The sequence below is a fragment of the Apostichopus japonicus genome, chromosome 4 (genome assembly GCF_037975245.1).
Source record: "Apostichopus japonicus isolate 1M-3 chromosome 4, ASM3797524v1, whole genome shotgun sequence".
Lineage (NCBI taxonomy): Eukaryota > Metazoa > Echinodermata > Holothuroidea > Aspidochirotida > Stichopodidae > Apostichopus > Apostichopus japonicus.
The window spans coordinates 2,126,811-2,144,685 of record NC_092564.1 but is presented as its reverse complement, the minus strand read 5'-3'; the positions used below and the strand labels follow the sequence as shown (position 1 = coordinate 2,144,685).

Sequence of the window (17,875 nt, the reverse complement as noted above, 5' to 3'; positions counted from 1 at the left end):
TAGATCTTTCATTTCCTGGTAAATACTTTGCAACAATTCAAACCTGGTGGCATATTTTACGGGAAAAAAGCTTGACAGATGTTGAATGCTTTGCAGACTACAACACTAATCAATTCTGGGATATGAGTTTGATAGAATTATCTTTAAGACACACCCTTACATTACTGCTCTCTGTGGCAAGTAACCAAGAAAGAGAGAGTCAATAGAAACCTTTCTGCAAACAATCCCCACTCCTACAGGAAGACCTACCTTAGTCTTTAAGACACGTCCTTACATTACTGCTCTCTGTGGCAAGTAACCAAGAAAGAGAGAGTCAATAGAAACCTTTCTGCAAACAATCCCCACTCCTACAGGAAGACCTACCTTAGTCTTTAAGACACATCCTTACATTACTACTCTCTGTGGCAAGTAACCAAGAAAGAGAGAGTCAATAGAAACCTTTCTGCAAACAATCCCCACTCCTACAGGAAGACCTACCTTAGTCTTTAAGACACGTCCTTACATTACTGCTCTCTGTGGCAAGTAACCAAGAAAGAGAGAGTCAATAGAAACTATTCTGCAAACAATCCCCACTCCTACAGGAAGACCTACCTTAGTCTTTAAGACACGTCCTAACATTACTGCTCTCTGTGGCAAGTAACCAAGAAAGAGAGATTCAATAGAAACCTTTCTGCAAACAATCCCCACTCCTACAGGAAGACCTACCTTAGTCTTTAAGACACGTCCTTACATTACTGCTCTCTGTGGCAAGTAACCAAGAGAGATTCAATAGAAACCTTTCTGCAAACAATCCCCACTCCTACAGGAAGACCTACCTTAGTCTTTAAGACACGTCCTTACATTACTACTCTCTGTGGCAAGTAACCAAGAAAGAGAGATTCAATAGAAACCTTTCTGCAAACAATCCCCACTCCTACAGGAAGACCTACCTTAGTCTTTAAGACACGTCCTTACATTACTGCTCTCTGTGGCAAGTAACCAAGAGAGATTCAATAGAAACCTTTCTGCAAACAATCCCCACTCCTACAGGAAGACCTACCTTAGTCTTTAAGACACGTCCTTACATTACTGCTCTCTGTGGCAAGTAACCAAGAGAGATTCAATAGAAACCTTTCTGCAAACAATCCCCACTCCTACAGGAAGACCTACCTTAGTCTTTAAGACACGTCCTTACATTACTGCTCTCTGTGGCAAGTAACCAAGAGAGATTCAATAGAAACCTTTCTGCAAACAATCCCCACTCCTACAGGAAGACCTACCTTAGTCTTTAAGACACGTCCTTACATTACTACTCTCTGTGGCAAGTAACCAAGAAAGAGAGAGTCAATAGAAACCTTTCTGCAAACAATCCCCACTCCTACAGAAAGACCTACCTTAGTCTTTAAGACACATCTTTACATTACTACTCTCTGTGGCAAGTAACCAAGAAAGAGAGATTCAATAGAAACCTTTCTGCAAACAATACCTTAGTGAGGAATCTCTTTGTGCTGAGTTGAAATGGACGTTTCTTCATTAACGCATCCACGGCAGCCGTTGGACTATCAAATACCAGCCCACTCTTCCTCAGTTTACGCTTCTTCAATTCTGTAAGACTACGAAAGACCAAAGAGATAAATGACTGAATGAAGAGACCGTTGCACTTCTCAAAATGGCAGCTTCATGATGTTCCAACGTTTGCTTTCCTTTAAATATCAAAACCTTTTTATCTACTAGTATGTATTTGACGAGATGGCTCATTAAATATGAGTGATTTTGTTGTTGATATATATTCAGCAGAGCTGAAGAACCCATTCTTTTCCTCTTCTAGTAAAAAAAAAGTTCTGTCTATCACAGCTAAATAATAGTTGTCTAAGTCTCACTTTAAAAGTTACAGTGCCTACGGTTTTCATGTTAGCAGAAATTTGACGTTTTACGTTATCTTTAAAGCCAGATTGCATGACAAAGATTACAAAAGCACATCTCATGTATAGAAAGAGACAGATATCCTTATCACACTTTTGTTTTTAAAAGTGGAATAAACAGAAGAATCAACACTATAAATGTCAACACATTTATTAATGACTATTATGTCACCGTGTCAACTTATATCTGAAAAACTAGTCTTTGATTCTCAAATTATGTAAACCAGTGTACACCACTTTCAAAGCAAGAAACTCACCTGTCCCACTCTTTAAGAAATCGTCTGACTGCTTTCATATTTTGGGGTACATGGAGAACTGGAGGCAAGTTATCAATGTCACGCATTCGAAGGTCTAGTGGCTGGAATGAACAGTTCAAGGGCTGCTGATCCTAGAGAGATAACACCAAATTATTAAACATCTTTGTAGAATCATGATGATAAAGTACATATGTAAGTTCTATAAAATCCAGCTTCCCCTCCCCCCCTCCCCTTTCCCTAGCTGGTCTTTCTCACATGACTTCTACATAAAGTAGTAATTTGAACATAAAAGTATCCAACACTATGACACTGTGGTGAGGATATCTTCTTCATTTGGTATTTCAAAGGTTGATTTCCAAAAAAAGTTGGTATCAAAAGAAACCCTCTGATCATTGAAACCAGGGACAGTCTCTCCAGCTGTGCCATGAAAATAATACTAATTAATCTCATTAGTCTGTCTACTTCCACTAAGGGTCATGACAAATACTTACCTTTAGTCCTTGCCACTTTCCCCATAACTCCTCCCCCACCCCCCCCCCCCCCTCACCAACATCACCACTATCAACATACCTCCAACTTCTCCTAATCATCTGCCTCCTAAAATACAGGATATCAATCAAAACTAAAGGCTTTGAACAAATCACTAAAATTTTATGGCATCAAATCACACATTCATAGACCCAGATAAAGGTGGCATAACGTGCAGTTTTAGCACGTAGTGTATATATACTTACAACGTCATATAGATAAATACGTTCGGTAAATTTGCTCGCACAGTACAAGAACATCTCATAGATCTTTGGTATTGGAGTTTCTTGAGATGTCATTTCCACGTCTTCCTCTACTGCCCCTTTCACTCTCTCTGACTTTATTTCTTTCACATCACTCTTGTCAGAAGTTCTGTCTGCTTTTCCAATACAATCAGTCTCTGCTTGAACGAGCCTCATCTTTGACCCAGAAGGTTGAGGTGAAATTGAATCACTTTTGCAAGTACCCATCTGACTTTGATCTTGCTCTTCCAAAAGTTCAGAAGCTTTTCTAAACCCTGGTGACTGCAGGCCTGACTCAAACTTATTGTGTCTTTCCAGACTAGGACTAGTTTCCACTGTCACCTGCTTAGGTTTAGTAGTCCAGCAGTTTTCACATTCTACATCAGATGATGTATTCACAAACTGACATGATGGTTCCATACAGGTCCAGGATGTGACCTTTGACCTGGAAGTCAAAGGTGAGTTTAGCACAGAGTCAACAGCACCTTTGACCTCCTGCTCAATATCTGACTGTGACAATTTTGTTGCTTTTCTATCAGAGCCTTCCTCTCGGTTGTCATGAGAAACTTCCTCATCAGAGAAAAGTGCATCACTAAGTTCGTCTTCCAGACTGAATTGCTTAACAGATGAAGATTGCATATTTTCTTCCAGCTTCGTTGGTGGACTTTTCTTACCTTTACCTTCCGCTTTGCTTACATGAATTGATTTTTTGGAAATTCTTTGAGCATTTTCAGTCTCCTCTTTGTGAAACTCTCTCTGTAAAATCCTTCTTCCTGTGGAAGCTCTTTGATCAGAACAACCAGGACTTGTCCTCAGTGGATCCAGACTCAATACATCATCGTTGTTGTCGTTATCAGAATCGGATATGTCAATACCATGGTGTGAGACCTTTTTGTCCGAACTGCTACCATAACCTGACTTCAGATTCTTTTCTTTCATTCCAGTAACTGGTGTATCTTGATTTGGCAAAATATCTGTCATTTGAACATACTCATCATTTCCATCCTCCATGACCTTTTGACCTTTGACCTCACCCTTGCTCTTGACAGCCTTCTTGTCGACTCTCGTCTCAACTCTTGTCAGCATTTCAAAGTCATCATCAGAATCTGAAAGAGTTTCCGTAACAACATTTTGGGTCTTCTTGTTCTTCATTTTCTTCTTAATCGCGCTTCTCGTCTTAACTCTTGGTCTCCTTCCTCTCCTCTTTCTTGGTGTGTCACAAATTTCACACGAAGGAAGAGACTCGTGGTTAAGAAATGTACAAGAAGCACAATTCCACTGGCTGATTGGTACTTCCAGATCCTTATCGACTTTAATGTCACTATGATCACCTGCGCTCGTCCCTGCCGCGTCCTCCGTTTTACCGACGGCTTCACCTGAGTGCTTTTCGTTAATACTTGAAGAAAGACCTGGAGTGGATTTGCCGGAGCAAGACTGTGTAGCATCATTAAAAGGAGAACTTTGGCAAGATCGCTCGGATGGTTTTGGACGAGATTTAAATCCAACTCCGGTGACGAGTTCATACTCAGAGTCTGATGATTCCAAAAGATATGATTCACTAATAGGCATAGAGGAAGTGTTGGCAACATCAGATGGAAGGTCTCGCTCTTTTTCAGAGTATTCGGTGAGATCTTCTGGGGATTGTGATGGTTCGGCTGAAGCTACTGGTGAACTAACTGGTGGTAATGTAGTAGATGAATTACTGCTATAAGTGATGGTATCCTGTGATCCTGCATCATGTCCTAAGCTTTCTCTGTTGTGAGTTTCTATCTCTTTGCCGGTGTCTTCACAATCGTCGCTATCGTCTAACGTTATGATCAGAGATGGCACATCCATGCTGGCTCCTTGTTTTGATGGAGGTGTTCCTTGCTTTCTTGGCTGACTTGGTTGCATAAATGATCTGATATCTTTGCTTCCTGATTTCTATGAAAGAAGCAAAAGATATCTTTAGAAACATAGCATGCTCACGAAGAAGTGTGCAGGAGTACGAGGGGAGGGGGGGGGGAACTGTGGCAAGGGGGTGTAAAATAATCCCTTATAGTGCACAATTTAGATACATACAATCATCATAAAGAAGCACCAAGTCTCGTCTAGATAATACAAATTTAAAAGTTTTATTGATTGATCTCAGGATGCTTTGAGGATATGAGCCAGGAGGAGGAGGACAAGGAGGGGAGGATGAAAAGGGAGAGGATGAGGAGGGGGAGGATGAGGAGGGGCCGGAGGATGAGGAGGGGGAGGATGAGGAGGGGCCGGAGGATGAGGAGGGGCCGGAGGATGAGGAGGGGAGGATGGAGGATGGGGAGGATAATACACATAACTGAGAATTAACACTACAAATAATTCTCATCTAAGACACATTCTCCATATCTAATTTTTGTTAAGTTTTCATGTAACTGTTTGACCTCAGACATGAACAAAGACAAAAGAATGAATTAATTAATGAACACTAATAGACAGTTGGACATATGACCACCAGACAAAATGTAACAGTGTCGGGTGTACTAAGGGGAGCAGATCAAATAAAAGAGTAATAACCTTTGGTGTTTGTGAGAAGAAGAAGCTATCATCCTCTTCGTCATCCAAGGTACTGGGCAACAAGGTAGCATTTTTGAGGAATGCTCCAACACCCTCTCCTAGGACCTCGGCGTTCATCTGTTGAACCCTGCCGTTCAGTGTGCTACTGAGAACGCTGACCTGATAAACCATAAGTAAACATCTCAAAGGATCAAGTTGTGCTGCTTTTATTTAATTTTGATTCATTGTATGGCTTTAAAATTTTTACTGTCAGCTGGTTACAGGTTCAGATTAAATAACATTTTCTGCTTCTGAGTAATTACCTTTTTAAAGCAATGTTCAACGAGCTTGATGATAATGGCTGGATTTTATGCAAATTTTAATGCTACATAAAAGTCAACCAGACTTTCATGATATCAAGTAAACACATTTACAATACATCACAAATCTGTAAATAACATCTGTTTCGTATACAACTACGTGTTGATATGAAGCGAAAGAAGAAGGTTTCTTTATTAAGTTTATAGCTACAAAAAATTTTTATAAAGAAGTATCAACATTTACAATTACGCAAACAGCAGAATTGCTGAGTCATTTCCATTCACTTTTACAAAAGAGAATTTAATCGAATTAGCTGTACAGGACATTCATTCAAAATATACTTGTTTATTCATTTATCAATATCAGTGATCAACTTCCACTTAAAATTTCTAAAGTGCAAATATGAAGCTGAGAGACCAAATAGACAAGAGTTTACAGAAACATGAACTGTCAGAGCCCAAAGAATTTACATTTTAATCATGATAATAATTTATTCTTATAGAGTGCTCTACATCAAAGAATGATCTCAAAGCACTTCACTAAATCGCTTAAAATATTGCAACTTAAAATTATTACAGCTTAAAATATTACAACCTAAAAAAATTGCATCATAAAAAATTAAAAAAATAAACAAATTTCCTCACAATAATTATTAAAGCTATAAAATTCAGAAATTAAAGATGAAAGCAATAAAATATGACAGCATACAATCAAAGTAAAAAACCAAACTATTACAGCCGAAAATTAGTAACAATATGACTATCAAAATATAAAAAGAAAATAAATTTTAATATACAACAATAAAAAATGTTGGTAAATATGGTTTCATATGCAATAATAAAAATCTGTGTAATATTGCTTCCTAACCATTTACATATTTTCTGTATTAAAACCAAACATCTTTAGATAACAGCGAGGAGAGCTGTGAAGTTAAATACCTTTCTATTGAGAGCTGACCACATCCATTCATCAATGGTTCCCTTGGCAATCAAGTAATGAATATGAATGGCATTGTGCTGACCAATACGGTGAGCTCTGTCTTCACACTGCTCGAGCACGCCGGGAGTCCAGTGAAGCTCTGCAAACACTACATGGCTAGCAGCAGTCAAGGTGAGACCCTGAAAGTATAATCAATTTAAAGGAAACTTGCAGAAAACAGGAAATACTACTGCCTTAATAGGAAGGATAATCATCATAAATAATAATAATAATAACTAAGATTTATCATGCGCTAATTATAAACAAAAAAGTTGTCAAAAGGGCCGTACATATATAGTTTGAATAGAAAGAAAAGCAAAAATAATAACGCAACAATGAAAAATAATTACAAATCAAATTGAAAAATGTTTAGCATAGAGGTAGGCTTTTACTTTACATTTGAAAAGTGATTTAATAGGTATACATTTGAAATGGTTTGGGAAGGAATTCCACAATTTGAATATTAGGCAGTGTTACCAAAGACACCATGGCCTTATAATCAATACAATGGACAGTCTCAAAAGAACATTAGAATATCAATTTAAATATCACAGTAAGAGGTAGAATGGCAGAAAACTATCAATATGAAATTTACCAGCCAAGAGTAGGGCTTGCTGCCTATTTCAAATGATTAAGAATTTATGAATCTATGGCTACCCAATGGGCTTAATAGCTAATAATGTACAGTGTATTGCATATCTAATAATGAATGTGTCAGTTATAGGCAAAACTTGACTCAAGTAATAAATAATTTATAAGTGAATTTGCTTTTCTAAAAAGAATGTCCATGCTATTTGTTTGCTAAAGAATTGGAAGGTAATGTTTAGGTCAAGCACAAGTTATATGTCTAAATAAAATGAATGAATGAAGTGTCATGCATTGTGTTATTTAAAAATTGATAAACTACAGTAACATATAATCAAGTGGGGTAAAAAAAAACAATTGACCTAAAGTTTGCTCTAAAAATTGATGAGTAAGAGGTATTGTTTCGGTTCCAATGTTCAAGTGTGTGGAGTGGGATTCTCTTAAAGAGAATCTAACAAAAATAACTTTTTTGTAAATGGAAAGTGTCGTTTTTTGCGAAAAATGTTGTTTTTTTTTACCCCAAAAATTTGCTTAATTTGGGGTAAAAAAAAAACAGTGCCGGGGTAAAAAAAAACAATGCTAGAAAACAGCTATTTTCTTCATGAATGTATCTTAAAATCATGTTTGCATATAATTACATCTAAGTATGAGCTACTACCTTTAAATGAAAAAGGAAAAAAATTGTGAAATTGTCTTAATTCGTAATTATGGACGGCTCGTGTCATATGTCATGCTCAGCCATATTCATACTGTACAGTGTGTATATGATGCTACACAAATGTGGTGTAATATAGTAGAAACATTAGAGTTGAGCCAATTTCAGTTACTTCTGCCCAATTATTTAACATTTTTGACACATGACAGACATGAAAACTATTTGCCTAACCTCTAAAATCAACATTATGGAAAAATTTATCCATTCGGGCAAAATAGGGAGTCCATTGGAGCCGGAAAGTACTTGTTTTTTTTTTACCCCATTCGCATCATTTTTTGGGGGTAAAAAAAAACAAGGCCCCCCCATGAAGCGTGAATGAAGTTGGAGTAATTCTACCATGGGGGAGTGTAATATCACTAACTGCTATGCTGTAACTGCTGGAATAATCTCCACATCATATAAGCTGTGTATGCAGAAGAAAGTTTCTGATATGTGGTACAAACTTCAAATTTTGCTAGTTTAGCATTCGCTTGATTCGATGAAGCGGTGATTGGCAGCGAAGTGACATAGAGTTCCAAAAATTATATAATAATAAACTAGACATATAGGACTATCACCCAAAATAAATTGGAACTTTGGCTAAATATTCCCCTTCTATAAAAAGGGGTTGTTTTTTTTTACCCCAACTACCCCCTTGTTTTTTTTTACCCCAACTGACTATACTCAAAGCTCTAACTTCAAATTTAAGATTGATTATTTGGAGAATTAATCAATAATTTGCGGTAAACAAATACTCAATGTCAAAAACTATACCTAATGAAGCACGCATGCAAAACTGATCAATTTTCCAATTCAATAAAACACATAAGCCTGCAGAGGGGCACTAGTTTTATTCCAACCTAATTTTATTGGTTATCAAAAAAAAATGGATAAATAGCTCATAAATATAGAAGCGGGTAAAAATATGAACCAGCCTACATTATATGCATAATGATGTGATTTCTAACAGATATTAGGAGTATATTGGAATTCTCGTTGTATAAATCATTTTCTTATTAGCTTAGAATATTCTATAGAAGGCTACTGGAGGTACCTACTGAAGCATGCATGCAAAACTGATCAATGTTCCAATTCAATGAAACACATAAGCCTGCAGAGGGGCACTAGTTTTATTTCAACCTAATATAACTGGATATCAAACAAACTTGATAAAAAGCTCATAAATAAAGAAGCGGATAGAAATATGAACCAGCCTACAATATATGCATAATGACGTGATTTCTATCATATATTAGGAATATATTAGAATTCTTGTTGTATAAATCATTAGCTTAGAATATTCTATAGAATTCTACTGGAGGTAGAGCAAACATACATATGCAAATATGAAATATTTGACTAACCGTTCCAGCTGCCATGATGCTCAGTGCAGCTACACGAACACAGGGATCTTGCTGGAAACGGTTCACTTCTTTCTGTCTCAAGGAAATTGACAAAGAAATAAAAATGTTGAAAATGATTTATCACCTAAGTAGCTTACAGGAACAGTCTTAGTAAACAGCTAGAAGATCCCCCCCCCCTCCCCCTTTAGAATGTGTCATTTTAGGTTAAGTTGTGTACCTGTTATGTACCTGAACAACTTGAGGACACATCCCGTTGTCTTGTACTTATTTATGTACTAAGGTCTTTTGTACTCAAAATTCCTGGTGTTTGACATGCATATATTGCTCATGTACTTTATTTTTTTAAATTATTGTTCACATATGATTGTACAAAGAGTTTGACTGAGTGTGACTGATGACTATTCATACGATTAATCAGAATAAAAAAAAAAATCAACTAAATTTAAATTATCTACATGACTGAAGATTATTCATACGATTAACCAGATATATAAGCCATAAATAATTTGCACGAGCAGTAGCAGCAGGTACTAAACCATTTCACCAGTTAACATATAGGTTTGTGTGTGTATGTAGTAATAATAATAAATTAGCCACTTGTAACGCACGATATCTGTCAACTTGACACTCCTGTCGCAGGTTTATAGTCTTGTTTGAGGCCAAGGCCCTCTCACACGACTGTACAACTCAACCCTGGTCATTGGTAACTTGTCACACCCCCACACCAAAGTTTGCACGATTCAATCAATCTCTCCTGGGGCACCACTGTGCACCACAACCACAGAACATGTCAATGAAGAACATACCATTCTCTCAATATGGGGGACGTCTCCATCAATCCTTATGTACTTGAGGGTTGATTCCTTTTCTCTTGCGTAGGCCTGAGTGGTCTGGACAATGGCTGTCAGGATTTCTTTGTGATGGGCAAAGACAAGGAACTTCATATCATGGTTATCCAGTAACATTCTCACATACTCTGAAATGGCTGCAATCTGAAGAAACATTCCACAAACGATAGAAAATGAAAGAATTTTTGAAATTTGGACGTATGTCCTAAACTGTCGGGGAAAAAAAAGGACAGAAATTAAATAAGCATGAGGTATTAAACCCTGTATTAAACGAGAGAAAACTTTACTTTGATCAAATATAAAGAACAAAAGAAAACAGATATAGACATATAAGGAAAACCTCTCTTTCTTGAGCCAATTTCACATCTAAAACTGCACATTGATAAAATACTTTGTGAGTTAATGCTTAAATATTAATGTCACACAAAATCCTATTTTATTTGGCCAAATTCACACATTTTCACAAAAACTGGCATTTCTGACCACAGTTGGCAGCAGATGATTATTTCATCTTGTCTTTTGGGTTTCCTCAGTAAACAAAGTGTGAAAATGAGGGACATGAAAACATTAAAAATATGTGTGAGTTTTTTTAAAAACATATATTAAAAAAAATTAATATATTGAATATAAAAATATTCAACCAATTAGGTCATTCTCTCCACATGAGAAGAGACAGGGAATAAAGTTAGACAACAAGTATTGATTCCAAGAGAAGGACTATCAATTGATATCATCAATCAAGGTGACTGAACTACTGACAACAAGTGATAATTCCAACAGGACTATCAATTGATATCATCAATCAAGGTGACTGAACTACAGACAACAAGTAATTATTCCAACAGAAGGACTATCAATTGATATCATCAATCAAGGTGACTGAACTACAGACAACAAGTAATAATTCCAACAGGACTATCAATTGATATTATCAATCAAGGTGACTGAACTACAGACAACAAATGATTCCGACAGAAGGACTATCAATTGATATCATCAATCAAGGTGACTAAACTACAGGTAAAAGCTATCATCAATTGTCCATTGTATCCGATGTCATACATTTTGCAGCCTTTGTTGTCTGGCATGAATGATCTATTCCTTCCATGTGTTACTCAAAAGAGATACAGGTCGTTTTCTTGACCTGGCATATCAGTGAATCCTATACACCAGACATGACTCCAGCACTCTTGAGGAGGATGGCACAGGCTTTCTACTTTAATGTGGTGCTAACCAGGACATCTCAATAAGGTCTATAAATCAAATTAATCGATTTTGAAAAAAATAAATCATTATTAGGATCATTACACATTACGTATATTCGGCGCGTTTAGAGAGGGGTCTGTATCAGGGTTAAAATATAAGGCCATTTTTGGTCAAGAAATCGGTTTTGTTACCGATAGTAGCCTCTTTCACGTGGTATATCTCTAAAATCGGTAACAAAACCGATTAGCACCACATTAAAGTAGAAAGGTTCCTCTTTCATGTGAGGCTTCTCCTAGGGCGGCCTATGTTTCTGTGGACATTTATAAGGACTCTATAGAAGATCTGATGTGGTCTGCACGACTTGTCCATAGATGCCTATAACATGACCTGCCCACTGGAGCTGCAAATTGTTTTTATATTTCCACTAATACTCAAAGACAAGCCAAGCGGCACTGTTCTACATGCGCTGAAGCTTTTTTCTACATGCGCTGAAGCTTTGCAATAGCAGAACTTAGGAGGCTGTTATTGACCTTCAGCCGGAAAGTGCATCAATAGACCTATATAAACCTTCATTGCCAATCCCATCTGCATAATGCTAAGAGACACTTATTCAGCGAGTACCAGCATAATCCTATAAGTTTTTTTTTATTATGTTCAACAGACTAGACTAAACAGCTCCCTGATAGAAAATTTAATTATACCTAAGATAAACATTTTATAGCTGTGGGTAGTTCCATAAAGTTAGACATTAAAATAATATTCTAGATATTATCACAGTAGAATCTAAGCTCTGATGTAGTTAGATATCACGACACCCACGCCACCAGACGGCAATGTACTTTTCAAAGCCAAATATAACAAGAACAACTGTATTTGTACACAAATACATGTCATTGAAGTACGTGGTGAAGGTGAAAGTTTGTTAGTTGTCAATATTTTATGGAGGGGTCCTTGTTACTGCAACCCTTTTGAAGTTATTTCAGTCAAGAAGAAGCCACGGCGTTTGGTCCTTAAATGTAGACCAAAGCTAGGCTATATTGTGTAATGTTTATAAACAGTACTCTAGCTAGCATGCGCCTACAATATAAACGAAGAAATTGTGACTAAACACATCACAGAATAACAGGAAAACCAAGCTGACAATCACGAATTATGCCTGTTTCGGACGTGACAGAGAATACAATACACAGAGTCCTGGACAATGATTGGTCAGATTGAACAACATGTTAACTTTACTGTATCCTCGCTGCTAGATGGCAAAATTTTACAAACAGACAGTGGTTTATACACCAAAGGCCTAATGCACTCTTAATCTAAGGAATAAAATTCACATGTCTAGTCTATATCATTGCAGAAATGTAACTCTCCAGTCCATCAAAAAAACTTTTTTCCAAAATAAGTTCTTATCCGTCAAATTAAAACTAGAGCTTTAAGGAATTTAATTTAGAAATTGAGATGGTTACAAGAGAGAAAATGCTTCAAGGGGGCAGCAAAACACTTCTTTGTTATTTGAATTTCTTTCATGTCTGGAGGTTGGGATGGAGGCCTGAACAATACCAATGATCTATGAAAATTCATCCAAAAAAGAGTTAATTTGTGATGGAACAGGAGGCAAAAGGGGGAACTTCCCTGTCTCCTCTTCCTTTAATTATTCAAGAATACCTTTGCTTTGCCCGTTGAAATGTAAAGTTGCATGGAGAGGCGTCTGATTTCGAATCCCGCGTCTTTACCATCTTCTGAGGCAGCCTCCCTGTTTAGATATGACCTTAACTCTGACCATAGTGCATCTAATTCCTTGGAAAGCAAATCAAACAGAAAAACTTATATATTTGTAATGATATTTAAATAATAAAATAAATTTACAACTCCTAAGAAACAATGGCATCATGGGATGGGCTAAAACAGAGATAAGTGGGTTCCAGACTAGCGATAACGCTACTGTACATTAAAACTGAGATAAGTGGTTTCCAGACTAGCGATGACACTACGTTAAAACTGAGATAAGTGGGTTCTAGACTAGTGATGACACTATGTTAAACTGAGATAAGTGGGTTCCAGACTAGTGATGACACTACATTAAACCTGAGATAAGTGGGTTCTAGAGAATCTAGACTAGAGAAGACACTACATTAAAACTGAGATAAGTGGGTTCTAGACTAGTGATGACACTACGTTAAACTGAGATAAGTGGGTTCCAGACTAGTGATGACACTACATTAAACCTGAGATAAGTGGGTTCTAGAGAATCTAGACTAGAGAAGACACTACGTTAAAACTGAGATAAGTGGGTTCTAGACTAGTGATGACACTACATTAAACTGAGATAAGTGGGTTCTAGACTAGTGATGACACTATGTTAAACTGAGATAAGTGGGTTCCAGACTAGTGATGACACTACATTAAACCTGAGATAAGTGGGTTCTAGAGAATCTAGACTAGAGAAGACACTACGTTAAAACTGAGATAAGTGGGTTCCATACTAGAGATACTACATTATAAGTGAGATAGGTGGGTTCTAGACTAGAGATGACACAACTCTGCTCAGGTAGGACAAACTATTGCAGCAAACTAATGTTCACCACCTACACTCTATTCAGACAGACCACCTACACTCTATTCAGACAGAACTATTACATGTATGAATGTTTTATAGCAGTGCTGCAATGTTCATTGCTACTAAATCGCTGCCAAGCAGATATGATAACTGAACAGACAGTGACAAACTATGACAGGTAAAGGCTGCTTAGTGCTGTTAATATGCAAATGATGTAAGCATTCCAATACTCGTTGTTATGTGACGGTTACCATGCAGACATCAATAATACAGTTGCTGATCAACAGAATGCTACCCGGCAGAACTAATGCAAACATCCATACACTACGGCAGCTCTGCAAATGCTTGTCACTACTTTTAGAATGGCTACCAGACTGATAAATAGATCATACAGATGAAGACTATATGGACGCCCTTAGATACTCATTAGTAGAACTCTGCTTTGACAACAACAAGCAGTAGATGAACTTACTTTTGTCTGCTTTGACTCAGACAATTCAAATGGCACCTTCTGCCTCCTCTTGGGTGGTAACTCTGTCAAGACCTTCATGAAAAGAGCAAACATTGACTTAATCTACACAATAATCTGTAACAATCATAAAACAAAGGGCAATGTACAAGGGCAGTGTTATAACAATATACTTATATACAAGCTGGTGTATTAAAAGGAAATCTTGAACAAGGATTCAAAGTAAACAACTCTAACTCTAATCATGGGCACCTACAGTAGTTGTATTGTTTACCCCTTATCAATTCTTTTGTACCAATATTTGACCACTCAGGGACGCAAACAATAAACTTAGACAGTACAACAGTGGTGTACCCTGGATCAGCAGTATTCACCAGCAATGATTAAGCACAGACAATTATGAGTTGATATAATTTACCAACCCAGACAGGATAATAAAGCACCAGTTATTAAAGATAACAATTGTTACGAAAACAGACTTATGCGAGCGGAACAGCTTGTAACTTGCTGTAGAAGCATCAGTCAACCAATATTGTTGAATGCTTACAGGGTACATCACACATCAGTGCAAGAACTTTGAAACTCGCACTCATTCAAGCAAATGGTTATTCTTTCATAAGGAAAGTGTCGCTTCACTGAACATGCTAAAGAGTGCACAAATAACTTGAAAAGAACTGCATTAGTCAGCACCTTTGGCTAACCTAACCCATTTCCTACATTACATTATGACAACATTTCACATACAATGGTCATGATGTTCGACAGAAGGGAAAGAGAAAAACATGCAGAAAAGAAAGCGAGCAGTTCTGACCAGAATGACGATATTTTACATTCCAGGATCAAATCAAAAGTGAGAGGATTACCCCATCTGATAATCATACCTCTTTCTTTTCCCTCCGAATCATGACTGATGTGGTCAGTTTCTTGTGAAGCTCTGCTAAATTACACGCACCTCTGTCAAATAACAAGGAAGTAGACAGGAACCAAAATTTTGAGCTGATATGACAAAGACTGTTTTATCTGTTGTTTTGGAAATGTGCAAATATATAAGTGACACAAAACGGAGGGGTAATTTCATCCTGTATGTGTGTAACTTAATTTCTAGCAGTTTTAGTATTACACAGTGGCTATTGAAAAGAAGAGAAGAAAACCAAACCAAACCAAAGCATATATGCCCACATTACCCTTTTTGAATCCCACTGCCCCCACTCCCACCTCGAGTTCCCCTCAGCCCAGTCCCTTCCTCCCCTACCCATCAACAACGAATTCTTGGTAAATTTGTAAGCTACTTTGGGTTAACTGCAACAGCAATTTAACTGTTTATGTAAAGACTTCTCATATATGAGCATTATCGTAACTTAACTATCCTTATGATTTGTGCATAAAGTTCTACATAATACTCACTCAGCATAAAGTGATTATCAAATATGATCCTTTGGGATCTAGCAGTTATAGTAGTACACATGCATGTAAATGAAATGACTGATATTATAATATCATTACTCACGAAGTATCCCATTTTTTCAGCCTGCCAAAGAATTTCCACTTTGCATCACAGTATCTTTTGGCAAAATTCGTCCAAGATCCAAACTGACCCTTGCTGAGGCAGTTTATTTGAGAGTACAGCTGAAGAAAAGTTGGATAAAATGTACAGTACAATCATTTTCAGTCAGTTTTAAATTCCCAAATGAGCAAAGATGTTGTGTTAAAGTTTCTGGTTTAGGTACTTACAATCCCTTGTACATTATTCCATTGATACTGTGCTGTACATTTAAGGTAAATATACAACAGATTTTTTTCTCCTTTGTTTGTTGACTACCCATACAAAGCTTGTATCTCCCTGTTTAGGTCCTATACCACGGGGGCAAGCATTGGGCTTGGGTACAATCAAGGGGCCTTCAGCCACCCTCCTCCTGCCTCCTCACTCGCAGACAGAATAATACAAAAAAAGCCTAGTGTACTGTTTATAAATACACAACATATATTGTATGTACATTACAGCCTCAGCCGTTGAAAATCCTTCAAAAATATTTCAAATGTTGAAAAAGAACACCATTTTGAACCTAAGCACACACCACCACCTCCCCACCCCCACATTTTACCAAAGTTTCTTCCCTTAGACACCTCCCTCAGTGTGATGTAACATCTTAGCCCCTGCCCACCTCTCTCTCCCAAACAATATATCGGTTGCACCCCTGCCCTTTACTGTGACTTTCCAATCATTCTTTGCATAATGTATTAGGAGGGATCTCGTCACCCTTGTGACATTAATATGCAAAGTCATGCTATTCTCAGCTATGGTTTCACTTTGTGGTTAATGTGACCAAATCAAAATCATTCCTGAGAATCTTACTTCTGCTGGTCTTGCTAAAGCTGGAGTTCCACTTAGCATAAGGACTCTCTTTGCCTTTGTCAAGAGTGGGATGAGTGTTTTGGTTCGTACAGCTTTTGGGTTCTTGAGAAAATGAGACTCGTCTACTATGATGACTCCAAAATCTCGTTCGTGTAGTGCTTCTAAGAGTGTCTTGAAACTGCTTTGCATTAGACCATATCCAACCAATGAAACTGCTGCTTTGGAAATATTACTGTCGGAAAATATATTTAAAGTTAAAGTACTCAACTTCAGATTATTCTTTGGCAAAGCATTATAAAAAATGGATTGACCTCTGATGACCCCAAATGACCTTTGACAGTAGGCTTCTTTAACTCAATGTGGTACTTCTACACACTAAATTAGATGTCGGCACAAGCTTTCAGTATAGAGATATCGTGATTACAAGGTTTTCACAATTCGACCCCTTGGGCCCTCAAGTGACCTTTGCCCTTTACCCAAAAAAATAGGCTTTTGTACTTAATGTGGTACTTCTACACACTAAATATGAAGTCTGCCCATGCTTCCCATCTTGAGATATCATACAAGGTTTTCACAATTTGACCCCTGGTGACCCCAAATAACATTTGGTTTTGACCAAAAACAATAAGCTTCTTCAAGTTAATGTGGTACTTCTACACACTAAGTATGAGTTCCTCCAAAGCTTTCCTTCGTGAGATATCATGTTTACAAGGTTTTCACAATTGACCTCTGGTGACCCCAAATGACCATTGACCTCCACTAAAAACAATCGGCTTCTTGTACTCAATGTGGTACTTCTACAAACTACTATAAACTACTATAAAGTTTGTCCAACCTTCCCTTCTTGAGATATCATGTTTACAAGGTTTTCACAATTTCACCCCTGGAGACCATAAATGATCTTTGACCTCCACCAAAAACAATAATCTTATTGTACTTAGTACCACCAAAACAGCAGACTTTTTTTACTTAATGTGGTACTTCTGCACATTAACTCTGAAATCTGCACATGCTTCCCATTTTGAGATATCGTGTTTACAAGGTTTTCACAATTTGAC

The 17,875-nt window shown here is 37.3% G+C and overlaps 1 protein-coding gene across 3 annotated transcripts in view; it reads right to left on the bottom strand.

Annotated features, from left to right (window-relative positions):
• The window catches only part of LOC139966108 (DNA annealing helicase and endonuclease ZRANB3-like), a 48,615-nt gene that overhangs the window by 10,786 nt on the left and 19,954 nt on the right, over positions 1-17,875 (bottom strand). For all 3 annotated transcript variants that reach the window (XM_071968807.1, XM_071968806.1, XM_071968808.1), the window contains exons 4-15: positions 16,818-17,049; positions 15,972-16,090; positions 15,346-15,418; positions 14,468-14,539; positions 13,104-13,235; positions 10,194-10,379; positions 9,388-9,459; positions 6,705-6,884; positions 5,467-5,625; positions 2,893-4,851; positions 2,159-2,289; positions 1,466-1,592 (exon numbers count right to left, since the gene is read on the bottom strand). In XM_071968807.1, coding sequence (XP_071824908.1) covers positions 1,466-1,592; positions 2,159-2,289; positions 2,893-4,851; positions 5,467-5,625; positions 6,705-6,884; positions 9,388-9,459; positions 10,194-10,379; positions 13,104-13,235; positions 14,468-14,539; positions 15,346-15,418; positions 15,972-16,090; positions 16,818-17,049 — 3,442 coding nt within the window. The remainder of the gene's footprint in view (positions 1-1,465; positions 1,593-2,158; positions 2,290-2,892; positions 4,852-5,466; positions 5,626-6,704; positions 6,885-9,387; positions 9,460-10,193; positions 10,380-13,103; positions 13,236-14,467; positions 14,540-15,345; positions 15,419-15,971; positions 16,091-16,817; positions 17,050-17,875) is intronic.